The following is a 15,581-nucleotide window of genomic DNA, read 5'->3' on the forward strand; positions in this document are numbered from 1 at the left end:
GGATTTGTGCACGCAAAATCCCCATTACGCTTCGTATGAGCGACGTACCTACAGGCTTGATTGACATGTTTTGGAATGATACCAGGGTAAGTTTTATGGAATCCACATTATTTATAAACAATTTCAATTTATTGTTATGTTATGGGAAAACTAATAATGTTTGTTATTTACGCTTGTAGAGTCTATTTAACATTCCAAATGAGTACGCCAAGCGAAGGGTGTTTGAATCCTTACTTGCAGCAAGATTCAGAAGCTTCAAGTGTAACTTAGTTCGTCGGTTTATCACAAAGAAACTTGTGAGGAAACCAAAGAACAAGAAAGGAGGTGGCAGTGATGATGATGTCATCGATGAAGAGAAACTCCCATGGCAAATATGGCCTAGCATATCGAAGGATGATTGGGAAGCTTTCGTTCTTCAAAAATGTAAAAAAGAAGAAATTGTAAGTTTAAAGAACTCTGATGAAAATTGTGTTGTAATTTATCGTCTTTTTTATTAGAAATGAAACTAACATGTATTTTTATGTAGGAAATGAGGGAGCAGAATCCAAGAATGCATTGCAAAAGCAATACCACCATCATATGGGAGCAATGACGTATGATGAATGGAGGGATACGTGGGTGAGTGAAGGAGTATACCCCACTGCGCTTCTAGGGTCCTCCACAACGCCGTCTGACTCCACGACCAGTACTTTGGTGAGTCGTGCTGGGGATTTCTTTTGCTCTATGCATTCGCGGGACAAGAAAACCGAAAAATGGTCCATCAAAGCTCCGGAAACCAAAGAAATGACAGATAAGCTAGTAAGCAACTATGAACTAGTGAACTACATTATTCATTTGCATGTATATCACTTTATATAAACACTTACTTCATGTTGCCATTTTGTTTTTGCTACAGCTTGAGTACACTGGAGAGCTTGTTGAAGACAAGCTCGTCCCGACGGTAGAGAAGGACCCCTTCACCTTGGCTATGGGAAAGCCCTACCATCCGGGACGGGTATTAGGTGCTGGGGGGAGCTTGCTAGGATGGGAGAAGGTAATGGGTCCCAAATATACCAAATCTGGAAGATCCCAAGCAAGTGTGAACTCGCCACAGAACTTTGATGCCACAGTGGCATCAATTAAAGAACAAGTGCGCAATGAGATGAGCGAAGAGTTCAATGCATGGGCGAAGCAAATGAATTTGCCGACCTTGCCCTTTTCCTCGACAAATCCGGCCGACTCAAGTAGCCACCCACGAAGACAAGGAGAACAGGAGATAAATGCACGCGAGGAGGTACATGATTAGAATTCAACTCTATAAGTTTTGATATGTTGAGTTACGTGGGTACGGTTCTAATTAATGTTTCACTATCAATACACTATTGCAGATTGGTACTCCTTCACATGCGAACTCAAGGGGGCTTGATACTCCGACACCTCATGACTTTCCTATTCTACAGGTGATTTTTTACTTACTTGTTTGGATAATGATATTGGTTTTTGGATTGTGTTGTGAAATGGTGTTTCTTCGCTGTGTTGTGTTGTTGGTGTTGCTTTGTTGATGTGATCTGTTGTTGTTGTTTGCTCTTCCTTCTCCTTCTTCTTCTCCTTCTCCTCCTCCTTCTCTTTCTCCTTCTCCTTCTCCTCTTCCTCCTCCTCTTCCTCCTCCTTCCCTTTCTTCTCCTTCTCCTTCTCTTTCTCCTTCTCCTTCTCCTCATTCTCCTCCTCCTTCTCCTTCTCCTCCTCCTCCTTCTCTTTCTTCTCCTTCTCCTTCTCCTTCTCTTTCTCCTTCTCATTCTCTTTCTCATTGGGTATCATGCGAGGAGGCTGCAGCTGCACTGCAGCAGCTGTGTAGCCTCCTCGCTGTGCACACGCTGCCCTTCTCGCCCGATTTTTGTTTTTTTTTTTTGCACTCGTTTTGGTTTTTTTTTTTTCTTTTTTTTTGCACCTAAGATACTTAGTTATGAATATTTATGGCTTGAAACAACATAAAAAAAGCAATTTCACAAGTTTTAGGTTCATTTAAAGTGTTTACGGTTCAAAATGGGCAAAATAAGTTCTAACTTGCCCATTTTTCATGATTTTAGCTCAATGCTTGAATTAACTCAAATATTACACCTAAGATACTTAGTTATGAATATTTATGGCTTGAAACAACATAAAAAACGCAATTTCACAAGTTTTAGGTTCATTTAAAGTGTTTACGGTTCAAAATGGGCAAAATGAGTTCTAACTTGCCCATTTTTCATGATTTTAGTTCAATGCTTGAATTAACTCCTATATTACACCTAAGATACTTAGTTATGAATATTTGTGGCTTGAAACAATATAAAAAAGCAAATTTACAAGTTTTAGGTTCATTTAGAGTATTTACGGTTCAAAATGGCCTAAATGAGTTCTAACTTGCCCATTTTTCATGATTTTAGCTCAATGCTTGAATTAACTCCTATATTACACCTAAAATACTTAGTTATGAATATTTATGGCTTGAAACAATATAAAAAAGCAAATTTACAAGTTTTAGGTTCATTTAGAGTATTTACGGTTCAAAATGGCCTAAATGAGTTCTAACTTGCCCATTTTTCATGATTTTAGCTCAATGCTTGAATTAACTCCTATATTACACCTAAGATACTTAGTTATGAATATTTAAATGAAGTATCTTCCTAACTGGTGCAGGAATAGACCCGTTGTGAACTTCTTCACCCGGGCGAATCATATGATGGACCTTTGAATGTTGTTTCCTATGGTAGTGCACAATCGGCCGAACAAGGTACGGTCCATCTTCGACCTCTTCTGCCTGAGCATTATTCTGTTGGGATCCATTCTGTGGTTCCCGGGTTCGAGGACATCTTAATACCTGTGCCCGTGGAGGAGGATGAGTTCACTACACTCTGGCAGCAATAGGTAGTTTTGTGCAATGGCCATCTGCTTGGATATGGTTGATGAACCAGGTAATTAAGATTTAGATTTCACGATTTAATCTTTTCTTCCCAAGAGTTGGATGGAAATCTTTTCTAACCATTTGTGTGATTTGTCTTATTAGCCATCGAGGAAAAGCCAAACTCCAAAGAAGAGGGTGGAGGGGCCAAAGAACAGGAGTGAACATGGCTCGTTGAGTGGAAAAGCGTCGATGAAGAGCCCTTCACGAGGTTCAACTACGCAAGCTACTCCATTAGTTGAAGACACGGTGCTTCAATCGCTATCTCAGGAGTTAGCTTATTTGCACAACCGTGTTTGCGTGTTGCCTAATAACAGCCCCATCCAAATCTAACTTCCTAAGGAAATGTTCCACTATGATGATGATGCAACGGCATGGCTATTCAAAGAAGATGTGAAGGAATTTCTAAGTGGTGCAATGCTTAAAATTTCCCTCATTCAAATATCCATGAGGTAATTCAACTGGTACTCAATTTGTATTATTCAGTTTAGTGGTATTTGTCGTTTGGTTTTCGATTAACATTGTGTTATCATGCATGCAGAGGACTCCAGGAGCAAATATGGGAGCTTGAATCTCCTTGTCAAGTTGGGTGGTTGTGCCCTAAGCAGATGTCCACTGCTAGAATCTTAGGCAACTCCGCTGACGTGTTGTACTATGCTGAACGGGGTATAAGGCAATCAGTGAGTGCGGGAGAAAAGTTTATATTCGTCCCATACTATGAGGAGTACGTCTGATTATGCTAGTCAAGTTCATTTGTTTTCCCAGTTTATTTGTTGTAATAGGCTAACTATTGATTTGTTTGTCTCGTGTGTAGTTATCATTGGACCCTACTTGTGATTTGTGTTTCCAGTAACACAATCTTCTACTTTGATTCTGCTCGGTTACCTCAAGTAAGAAAGCGCCTCGTGAGGTCCATACTGCAAAAGTAAGCATCTAGTTTGTTTCACTTCTTGTTATTCATTTTCATATCTTAACTAATATGTATTGATTATACTAGTCAAATTTGAACTTATTACTTTGATTTTTTGTAGTACCATGAAGAAGATAAATCCTCGATCTCCTCGAGGTCCTACATGGAAAGCACCTAAGGTAATTCACCCATGATGTTGTGATTTTCTTACTGTACAATGCTTAAGATGTTGCTTATTTGCTATGCATTTTGATTCATGTGCTTTGTTCCTCATGCTAGTGCGCACAACAGGAAAACAAAGTTGACTGTGGCCTGTACGTGATGAGATTCATGTATGACATAGTGATGAGTCATTGTACAGACACACGTTAGCTTGAAGAGGTATGCCATTTTGGTTGAAATTGCGTCCCAAAACCACTTACTTGCTCTTTTTTTGTAATCTCAAGCGTTAGGCACCTATAACTAAGTGATTATGACATGTTTTAACTAGTTATGAGTTCAATAGACAAGAATTATAGAAAATAGGCATCATAGTAGCCAAAATGGCCTTACTTGAGCCATTTTGGTTGAAATTGCGTCCCAAAACCTCTTACTTGCTCTTTTCTTGTAATCTCAAGCATTAGTCACATTTAACTAAGTGATAATGACATGTTTTAACTAGTTATGAGTTCAATAGACAAGAAATATAGAAAAAAGGCATCCTAGTAGCCAAAATGGCCTTACTTGAGCCATTTTGGTTGAAATTGCGTCCCAAAACCACTTACTTGCTCTTTTCTTGTAATCTCAAGCATTAGGCACCTATAACTAAGTGATTATGACATGTTTAACTGGTTATGAGTTCAATAGACAAGAATTATAGAAAATAGGCATCATAGTAGCCAAAATGGCCTTACTTGAGCCATTTTGGTAAGAAATTGCGTCCCAAAACCTCTTACTTGCTCTTTTCTTGTAATCTCAAGCATTAGTCACATTTAACTAAGTGATAATGACATGTTTTAACTAGTTATGAGTACAACGGTTAACGGTTAACCATTGCCAACTCAAGCAATTGGCAACGGTTAACCGTTGCCAATTATTTTTAAAAACAAAAAAAAAGGGCGCCATGGTCAATGGCAACGGTTAACCGTTGCCAATTGCTTGAGTTGGCAACGGTTTTGAACCGTTTCCAATTATTTTGGGATTTGGAAACCCTCAAATACGCAACGGTTCAAAACCGTTGCCTTTGGGGGGGTTTGAACCGTTGCCAATTTGCTCTTTTCGTGTAGTGATACTCTATTCAAATTCCCCTTCTAGAGTATACTTGTTATTATTTCATCACCCTATTGACCCTTCATCCTTGCCGGAATTCAACAAGGGGAGATAATATGTGCTATAACAAGCTTATATCAGTTGTGATTTTGACTTGGGAGTGGGCTGTACGCTTTTTTTGTATGTTTGACGGAAGTCAAAGCCATTGCTAATATGCAGGTTGTATTGTTCAAGTCCAATATTTTCTAAGTTTGTTTTCTAAGTTATAATCGGCTTTATTTTCAAAAGACAAATTCGGATTAAATATTCACTTATCTCAAGGCCTTGACCTTCACCCTTAAATGAAATACAAATAGAAATACAAATAACTGAGCTCATTGATTTCTTTTTCTTTAAGGCCACTATAGTACAAAACTGATTCATTCAAACACTAGTTTTGAAGACACTCTACGAATTATTTTACACAGCCTTGAAAATGATCTCAAGACCTTAACCCTGTATTATTAATACAACAAACAATTGACAATTGGAATAATATTTTATATTATTAATACAACAAACAATAGGAATAATATTTCGTCAATTGACAAACTTTTTGAGTATTAAACAAAACTGAAAATAATAATCATATCCTAGAACCCATATTACACATTCCAAACTGAAATGAGTTAACAATATCCAAATCCTGTAAGATTATTCAGAACATTCCACACTGGAAAAAAATACAAATAGAAATATAAGTAACTGAGCTTATTCATCTGTCACCTCAGGCATTCGGCCCCTCCTTTTCCTAGCCTTGAAGTTAACCCCAGGAACCGGTAATTCATGCATTTGCATCCAAACAAAGTTACTTCAGATTCAGATTCAAAGTACACAGGTGAAACAACTACTTTAAGATCAAACCTCACATTATTCGCTCCAACTCGTAGGGGTCCTACACTATCCCTTGCATCCCTTGGGTGTTGTTCACCGTAAGTAACATCCAATAGCTTCAACCACACAAAAAAATACAAATGGAAAAAGGTTACTCTAAACCTTATTTGATTGAAGCAGAACACTATGCATACTATGCAATATAATACAAATACAAAAGTGCTTACCCCTAGTTTCCCATAGTCGTCGGACAACAATTTGTCTGATTTTGCTGCCTTCCCAATCTGTTGCATTGTCCACACTTTAATTCTTGTAAAAACATCCCACTTAATAGGATCCCTATCTAATCGATCCAAGTAAAATATCTTCCAAATAATAAAGGCAAAACAAGCAATTACTAAACCATAAAAGCACAAGATTAAAAAAAAAAACAAGCAAAATTTTGTACGCTCTCTAGCAACTTCGACAACACTAAAGAACACCAATCGTACTCAATTGCCTCCATAGCACAACTTACGGCAGGTAGTAGGTCAGACGCAAGCCGAGGTGACTGCGTGGGACACAACACTATCTCTAAAGCAATTATCAAGAACAACGTCTTGAATTCCTCTTCCTCTCCAGCATCAAAGTACCCCTCCAATCGATTCATCATATCTGAACTTAATGGTATGCCTACAGACGTGTAGACCTGACCAGATTGTCTACCAGACTTGGACTCCCACGATTTACCATACTTGAGAATAAATCTCTGAACCTTCAAACGATCATGTTGGGTCATGGTTTTAGTACTAGGAACAGTCCTAGAACCCATTGGTATCCCTTGTACCCATCGAACCTGATTCTTTGAAAACCGAAACTCAAGTCCGTTGGGACTTCTAAGCATTTTACTGATTGGATCCATCCGTGTCATGACCCAATGTGCCAATTGCCTTGGTAAATGCATATCTAAAGCAAGATGTAAAAGACTGCCAAATCCCATCTCACAAACCCAACGTCTTCGCTTGTCATCAAATTTCTGACATATGCGCCCAAATGACTCGACGCGGCAACCTGCCAATGAAATTACAGTAATTAAGTTAATGTTCCTCTCCCACACCCACTGACAACTGAATCAACAAGAAAACTTACCCGACTTCTGGCCTTTGAATGTTCAGCTATCACCTCCGCCCTAACATTGACGGCCCCTCTATAACTTAATCCGTCATCCTAAGCACACCAGGAACTAAATACATGCATAAACCTTAATCGTGCAAACAAAGCAATTTCACACACGCAGAATTCCGTAATGTAGTACCTTAAACAATTCTAGATACAAAGGCATGGTCTTCTGCTCACATACATTACTCTTGTTACTGAGTCCATACCCCCCATACCCCTCTTCATCTTCAGCCCCAACCTTCATAACCACAACATACCAAACATTAAACCATAATTCAAAACATAAGCAAATCCCCATAAAACCACAATTCAAAACATCATCACATCCCCAGCCTAAAGAATATCTTTAAAAAAAAAAACCCTCAGCATTGTACGTTTACGCTTACCATTCCCCGCTGACATTTTCGTAATTTGTCACATAAGAATACCCACAATAACCAATCAAAACAAATCGAATCTTGACACGATTTCATACCATAACACAATATCACATAGAACGAACGAATAATGACCACCAATGAATGCATAATTCACCTCATTCCATCAAATTTAATAATGGAATGAACAGCATAATTGCACCCGTAATTAAAAAATTCCAATTATATTTCGCAAATTCCACAAATTCCATTAATTTATTCCATTTATATCCAATTAACAAACATAATCGCAACAATTCCATTTTTTAATTTCCACTTATATTCAGCTAATTCCACAAATTAACAATTAAAGTGAAACTATTACCATTTTTACTTTTTCTTTAACAGATCCGAACTGGAACTGCAACCCTAGCATCGAATTAATTCTGTCAACAGAAACAATTGACGTACAGAACATCAAACCCCAACCATAAAACATTCGAAAAACCGAAAAACAAAAAGCCTGTTCGAAATTAAATTGAATCAGAAAGAACCTGGATACACCAACAATTCGAGTTGGGACCTCCTCGACTTGAGTTCCGCCCAGAATTCGAGTTGGACCTCTTCGAGCCTCTTCGGGTTCGATTCCGCCCGAAATTCCAGTTGAGCTTCAACGAAGTCGAATTGAAAACTCAGAATTCGTGCCTTTCTTCGACTAGGGCTTCGGAGTTTTCATGAAACTCCATAAACGTCCGATGTTAACGGCGTCAATTGTGAGAAACCCAACATGAGTACAATTGGTAAACCAAGTAAAACACATCAGCAAAATGAGGCCATATGACCCATCCACCAAGTGACTTACAGTAGGTGAAATGTCGGCTATACCCCTGTGAGTAACATAACCTGTTACTCACTGTGAGTAATGGGGGCGCCCTCTAATTTAATTAATATATAAAAATTTAAAATAAAAAATTAGCTTATCACCTCGACATCCATCATTTCATCAAGACATTTGCGGATAGACCTGAACCGTGCCTCGGCTATACCCTCCCTTGTAATACTCCAAGTAGAAGAACGAGTACCATGAGAACCACATAATAGTTTTTCTCTGCGAGGCCAAAACATAGGAAAGTACTCGTAAATCCAAGCTTGTAACAATGTTAGACATCTAGAAATGCCCTCAGTCTTAGCCCTACTAGCTATCCCTAACTATCGATATAGGTTTGCCAACATGGCGACGCCCCATGCGTACCTAGAAATTCCCTCTATCCGAGGAATAAGCTCTAACAACTCTGAAGGTCGAACCTTGTTGCCACTCTTGTCCACGAATAACGTGGAACCAAATAGCAACAACATGTATCCCGTCAACTATGTATCAACATAACGACCAGCGGCACATCTCTCAATAATGGAATCTACGCGTATAACACTGCTTTTTCAATGCCCTTCATCAACGAGAGTATTTCGATCTACTCCAAGAAAAATCATGGCATCACTCTTTCAAATCAGTCGGGCTAGTCTGAGAACAAATCGAATCACCCTCAACTAGGATACGTAAGATCTCCCAAACATCATGAAGCATGATAGTCATCTCCCCCCATGGGAAATGAAAGGAGTTTGTGTCAGGCTGCCACCATTCGACAAATGCAGAAATTAGCGGTGTATCAAGGTGGCTAAACATACAACTAGAAAAATGAGATAATCCTATCATCTCCGCAGCCGTCAACATGTCCGATGTAAAACTCTTGGACCACGACTGAAGTGAAACACAAGCTCTGTCTCTGTTATGACACTTTAACATACTTCTCTTCTATCTAGCCCATATCCAAGCTGCAATATGTCCTCCAAAACTAGGGATAACACTCCCATTATGTGGGCCACCCGACACAAGTTCCTTAACTACCCACAAATCATCACCTCGGTTTTCTGTCTCTTATTAGGGCGTTGTGTACTAGTGGTGCTTTTTCTAGTATTGGAGCTACCCCTAAGCATCCCTATGAAATCCAAGCTCACCCCCGTAAGTAATAGCTCTAGGTGATGACGTAGGTGACCGTGTCGAGGTGTGCACACCCTCATCCTCTTCCTCATTCATCTCAGAAAGGCTGATTCTACCAGAATCATTCTCGTCATAATAAGAATGTGAATCCTCATCAGAATGATGATCACCCTCAACAATTGGATCTTTGCCCAATTTTTTAGCTTCCCTAGACCTCCCAATTGAAGCGTTCAAACCACGTTCAACTCAACAATAGGCGATTTTCCGGAGCCTTCCTATATTTTATATAACTAAAATAAATACATGAATTTTCTAAATATATTGTCCAGGCTTTTATTATTATTATTATTATTATTATTATTATTAGTATTATTATTATTATTATTATTATTATTATTATTATTATTATTATTATTATTATTATTATTATTATTATTATTATTATTATTATAAACACCTACAAAGTCAAACGATTTACAAGAAATTAGTGGGGAGCCGAGATACAATCTGGGCCCCCACCCCTCTAGATATAGCGAACCCAATCCTGTTAAAGATGTGAGCAGCCGCACGAGCACCAATATCATGAGTCCTAGCGAACGCCTGAACCTGCTTCAGCAATGCAACAACATCTTTCTCTAATTCCCCCAATGAAGAAAAGGAGAAAACCATAGCCAATAGCCCTGCAACGTGCCCCATACTTGTCTCACTTCCGCTGAGCTGCAGCCGCCATAACACGACCAGGAACGAAGTCAGACAACCCAGATTGAGTCAATGGAGAAGACCCCATCAAGTCAACACATACATCTAGGCCTCTATCCCAGGAGTAAAGCAACACATCTGCTGGCCGAAGAGCCCCGTCGTTCCCTCCAGTCAACCCAACGTTGACCTCCTTCCTTGCAGAAATCCCAGAGCGAAAACAAATATCAACAAGGGTATCACGAACAACGTTGTGCCGATGTTTAATACCCACCATCCCAGCACAAGACACTGCATGATCCCCATAAATATCCCCAGCAAAAACCCTTGAGCAAGCAGAACAAGGTGCCGAGACGGAGAACAAGGGAACACCCAACCGGTAGCAAAGAACACAACGGTAAGTCTTACCATTCATAATCTGACCAAGACCTGATATCGGGACCGCACGCAACCAGGCAGAAGTGTGATCACCCTGCTGGGACTTCCATAAGGCAACCTGACGCGGAGATAAGGAGAAAGTGGATTCTGCAAAAGCAGTGACCTTCGTGAAATATATATCTACCAATTTCTTCATGAGTTTGGGGGTAGCGATCTCACTAGGGTTACGCATAAGGTCAGTCTCCACAGTCCTATTAAAAAGACTAAGAGCGTTGTCGAAGCCCGGACCTGGACCAACAATACCAGAATTGCGAAGAAGCGAAGCCTGAAGACCAGAAGACTGCAAACGCGACGCAAGGAAAGCATAGTGTCGAACATCACCCGCTGAATAGACACCCAATCCTCCATAAGAAAAAGGTAAGGTGGCAAGTCGCCATTGCCAATCACCAAAACCTGGCCCCGAAGCAGTTACAATGAGCTCCACAAAACCTCGAAGGGCCACATCAAAAGAAATTTAGGCCGCTTCAAAAAGACGAGGAAGACAAGTGCGCATAGAAAAGTAGAGTTTTGAAACTCCAGTACACGCACGAAGAAGTAACAACTCACATTGGGGATCCTCAAGCTTAACAACAGCATCCATGAGCACAATGGTCTTCAACACTCTCTGCGAAACAAGCTCACCACAGAAAGAGGCATCCGCACTGACAGGACCCCCAAGCAGCTTAACACCATGAGCAGGACGAGCAATATCCGGAGGAAAGACACCGGCAAGACGGCTACAAGGGTCCTCCGAGGGCCAGAAAACTTCCGTTTTCTCAACGTTAACATGGAGGCCGAGATGAGGTCCCTCCACCAAAATCAACTCCATAACCTTTCCCTACCACCAAGGTGTCACCAATAATAGTGTCATCATCCAAATACCAAGCCTGCAAACATAAGTCGAAAGAATCCCATTATTATTATTGTTATTGTTATTGTTATTGTTATTGTTATTGTTATTGTTATTGTTATTGTTATTGTTATTGTTATTGTTATTATTATTATTATTATTATTATTATTATTATTATCTAACTAATAAATAAATTTTAAATTAAACTATAGTTAATATAAATAAATTACGACTACAACTAATAAACATGTTTAATCAAATGACATTAATGTGCGCATAATTATACAAAATTAAACCAAATTAAGGACACATATTAGATTTAAAATTATTAATTTAACTAATTATGAAAAATCAAATTAGATGCAAAACATTTATTTTGACTAATTGAATAATTTTGACTAATTATTTTTGAAATATTAAAAAAAAACAAATTTTAAAAATTTTCAAAAATAAATAAATATCGGTGGATATCTGTAGGAGATATCTCTACCATGGCAGGGACATCTCCGACATATGTCTTTACCAACAGAAGAACATTTACAGCTAATGTCCTCCACGTGGTGGAGACATCTGAAGGGGATGTCTCTACCGTGGTAGGGACATCTCCGAAAGATGTCTTCACCGTGGAAGGGACATCTCCGACAGATGTCTCCACCACGTTGAGGACATCTCCGACAGACGTTCGTAACCAACAAAAAAAACAAAAAGAAAAACTTATCGGCGCGGTGGCCGGCGTTTTTCCCCGTAGTTGCTTTCCTTGGTGAGGCATGACGGTGGTGGCGTCTATCTCGCGCTCGCCTTAGTTGACGGAGCCTCGCCAATGTTGCGTGGTGGGCTGCTATCGTTGTGAAAAGGATGTTGTCTTTTAGGCCCTGGTCGACGGAGCTTGGCCGGTGTTGAGTGGTGGGTTGCTGCCGTCGTGAAGAAGTTGTTGTCGTTTAGGTTGGTGTTGTGGGTGGTGGCAGCTTGGTGAACAGTGTGAAGGAGATGGTGGAGTATGAGGTAGATTGAATTAGGGGGAAGGGATTATTTGTAAGGGTATGTAGGTCATTTATAATGTCGTCCTAAGTATTTTCATTTCGCCGAATAGTAACTCTCTTATTATTTCAATGACTCAGCAAGGTCTTATACATACATTCCCTTTTTCTTTTTTTCTCCATTTCTCACTAGTCGTGATAAAGGGGACATGAAAATTTGATTAATTTACAAAAAATTAGCAACCATGCTTATTTAACTGAATTGTAGTTGTTAAAACTTTGTTTAAAGGAGAGTAATACCTGGTGTTATTTGGTTTCCATTGAAATAACATGCCCTTGATTCTCCAAAATGGCAGTATAAAATTTGCTAAAGTTTATCCTTGTATAGTTGGATCTAAATAGACAAGACAATTTCATCTGTTACTTTCTTTTAGTTTGATAGATTTGAATTTCAATTGAGCTTCTTAGACATGTAAGAAGACTTACCCACAACTATAGAGGATACTTTGGATCATGTATGTTTGTCCTAGTTTGCCTGTCCAAAATGAGCTTATTATAGCTCTCTTACATCAACTTTTTTGTTAGAACAATCATAAAACTGCAATTGATATTCAAATACAAGTTCACGTAGTTTTGTCCTTTCAAGTCTAGATGCTTTATTTGGATTAATGTCCATGTAATTATTTTTTCCTGTATACATGCTTTTCACCAAAATTCCCTCTAGTTTATGGTACACCTTGTATACAAAAAACAAAATAAATTAAAAAAATTTGTTTAATAATGTAACAATTTTATCTACCATTTTTTGTTATCAGCATAAAAAATATAGGTTATTTGAGAAACCTACCTTCCAATAAGTGATCCCACAGAAGAGGATGGTGTGTGGTTGAGGCCTTGGGAGTATGCTATCTAATGTTTCCGAGCATAGACAATGATCTATATAGTAATAGAAAATTATCATATTAACTAATATTCTGCCTAATTATATATCTGAACATATAAGTTTATAAACATATAGAAATCATAAGAAAAGCTTCAGAGTATATTTACAATGGTAATAAGAACAAAGCCACTTATCTCAAGGGACATCCTGCAATTTAAGGTAGAAAATCATACAGTACATCAGTCCTTGATAAAGATAATTACATATTATTTTACAAAAAAAGTCCATACATGCATGATTGGATATGCATATGTAAGGTGTATCGTAAGAAGGTTAGATGGGATTATTCATCTAATTTCTAATAATTTTTTTTATTTTTTTTGAAGGGAAGACCCGAATTCATTAATTAACCAATATCCATTTCCGCAAGCGTGATGATGCTTTCCGGAAATTGCTCAAAATTTACAATCTCATTTGCCTCCGGAGGGACAGTTCTAGCAAGGAAATGTGCAACTGTGTTTCCTCCCCTTTTAACATGGCTACAAATAAAAGAAGAAAAGCTACTACTTAAGCTGATGATACTAGAAATAAACAAGAACACATAATTATAGCCCAACTGTTTTTGTTGTATCTTCTGGACAACATTTAGAGCATCACTTTCGCACCACACATCTCTATACCCAAAACGAATGGCCAGCTCAACTCCGAAATGTATAGCAGCCGCTTCAGCAATGCAGGAATCCCACCTCCCTCGCCATCTCCTTGCCCCTGTAAACACAATATCACCATGGCTATTTCTAGCAACAACACCCAATCCCACTGCATCATCAAAAGTTGCTGCGTCCACATTGATTTTCAGAGTGCCTGCAGGTGGCTTCTTCCACGTACTATTTGATATCCCGCCATTTCCCCTCCTTCCTCCAAATACCTTTGCCGAGTATACCTGAAAATCGCTCACATACTTGGAAAAACCAGTGGCCAAAAGTATTGGGTCATGGGGTGAGTTCTCAAACAATGCTTTATTTCTACTGGTCCACATGGCCCATGCTAGTGCAGAGAAGGTGTAGACGTCATGGTGGCTGTAATGTTCAGTTACACGTTTGAAGACCTCAAAGCTCTCCTCGCCAATTTGCTGAACCTCCTCCCAGAAGCTGCTATTTTCCCACACTGAGCGCACTGTTGGGCACTTAAAAATGGCATGAGTTACCGTCTCAACATCTTCCCTACATCGTTGACAGTAGTTATCCTCAATAATGTGGCGCCTATGGAGTTCAGAATTTACTGCCATCGACTTCGAGCACGCTTTCCATATAAAATGTTTCATTTTTTGCGGGCCATTAATCTTCCAGATGTATCTCCAATTTTCAGCGCTTCCAGTATTATGCAACGTTCTCAGTCCAAGGATCCCGAGCCAATACGCTGACTTCACTGTATAAATCCCATCTGCCGTAAGTCTCCAAAAAGGGAGTCTGCATTTCCAGTGTGCAGAATAGGAATATTGCTAATTTTGTCCAAGTCAGCTTGTTGTATATGCAGTTGCATTTCCTGAATATTCCAGCGATTGTGCACGAAATCAATCAAGTCCTCCACCATTAAATTTTCATCATGCAGCCCGTTTGGTGGCGGAATAAGAGACATAGGTCCGTTTTCATCAAAAGCCCATTTGTCCTTCCAAACTTTGACACACCTTCCATTCCCTATCCTCCATTGCAGACCTTCCAGAAGTAGAGCTTTCGCCCCCCAAATACTCCTTCATCATTTGCAGTAGTCTCCACCCTTGTTTCGCTAGGAGGGCCTGGTTGAAAACCTTTAAATCTCGGAAACCCATTCCCCCCATTGCTTTTGGCCGACACAAAAAACTCCAACTCTTCCAATGCATTTTATTTTGAGTACCATTCCCCCACCAAAACCACCCTAGTATTGAATGAATCTCATCCAGTAGCCCATCGGGGATTTTAAAGATGCCCATTAGATATGTTGGAATTGCCTGTGCCGCTGCTTTGATAAGTACTTCTTTGCCCGGTCTTTAAAGGATTTTTTCCTTCCACCCTTGGAGCTTTTTCCATATTCGATCTTTTATTCCTCCAAACACTGCCTTCTTAGATCTTCCCACAACAGTTGGAATGCCTAAGTATTTTTCATGCCGGTCTACCATTTTTACCCCTAACAGATCACATATTTCTTGCTTTTTCTCTTCTGGGACCGATTTGCTGAAGACTGCCTCTGATTTGTCAAAATTTATTTTCTGACCCGATGTAACACCCCAATAATTCTCTCTTTAGAACCTGTATTAACC

The 15,581-nt window shown here is 39.2% G+C and overlaps 2 protein-coding genes across 3 annotated transcripts; one reads left to right on the plus strand and one right to left on the minus strand.

The window, feature by feature from the left end:
• The first annotated feature begins 383 nt into the window (after positions 1 to 383).
• On the plus strand, positions 384 to 3,217 carry LOC110692221. Of its 2 annotated transcripts, XM_021869219.1 has the most exons (5): positions 384 to 798; positions 896 to 1,273; positions 1,368 to 1,439; positions 2,659 to 2,933; positions 3,026 to 3,217. In XM_021869219.1, the coding sequence occupies exons 1-4, from the start codon at positions 511 to 513 to the stop codon at positions 2,662 to 2,664; spliced, it is 744 nt and encodes a 247-aa protein (XP_021724911.1). In that variant the 5' UTR covers positions 384 to 510; the 3' UTR covers positions 2,665 to 2,933; positions 3,026 to 3,217. The 2 variants fall into 2 exon arrangements, with proteins under 2 accessions (XP_021724911.1, XP_021724910.1); XM_021869218.1 differs by lacking the exons at positions 2,659 to 2,933; positions 3,026 to 3,217 and having other exon boundaries at positions 1,368 to 1,573.
• A 10,474-nt stretch (positions 3,218 to 13,691) lies between these two features.
• LOC110692199 lies at positions 13,692 to 14,573 on the minus strand. Its single transcript, XM_021869199.1, has one exon. The coding sequence runs from the start codon at positions 14,571 to 14,573 to the stop codon at positions 13,692 to 13,694; it is 882 nt and encodes a 293-aa protein (XP_021724891.1).
• Between the last annotated feature and the right edge of the window lie 1,008 nt (positions 14,574 to 15,581).

Source organism: Chenopodium quinoa, unplaced genomic scaffold (assembly GCF_001683475.1).
Source record: "Chenopodium quinoa cultivar QQ74 unplaced genomic scaffold, ASM168347v1, whole genome shotgun sequence".
NCBI lineage: Eukaryota > Viridiplantae > Streptophyta > Magnoliopsida > Caryophyllales > Amaranthaceae > Chenopodium > Chenopodium quinoa.

Excerpts from the sequence above, each read along its gene's own strand:
- LOC110692199 (XM_021869199.1), bottom strand. The coding sequence starts at position 14,573 with ATGGCAGTAAATTCTGAACTCCATAGGCGCCACATTATTGAGGATAAC.
- LOC110692221 (XM_021869218.1), top strand. The coding sequence starts at position 511 with ATGTATTTTTATGTAGGAAATGAGGGAGCAGAATCCAAGAATGCATTG. Across the intron at positions 799-895 it reads AAGAAATGACAGATAAGCTA|CTTGAGTACACTGGAGAGCT; the intron begins GTAAGCAACTAT and ends TTTTTGCTACAG. Across the intron at positions 1,274-1,367 it reads AGATAAATGCACGCGAGGAG|ATTGGTACTCCTTCACATGC; the intron begins GTACATGATTAG and ends ACACTATTGCAG.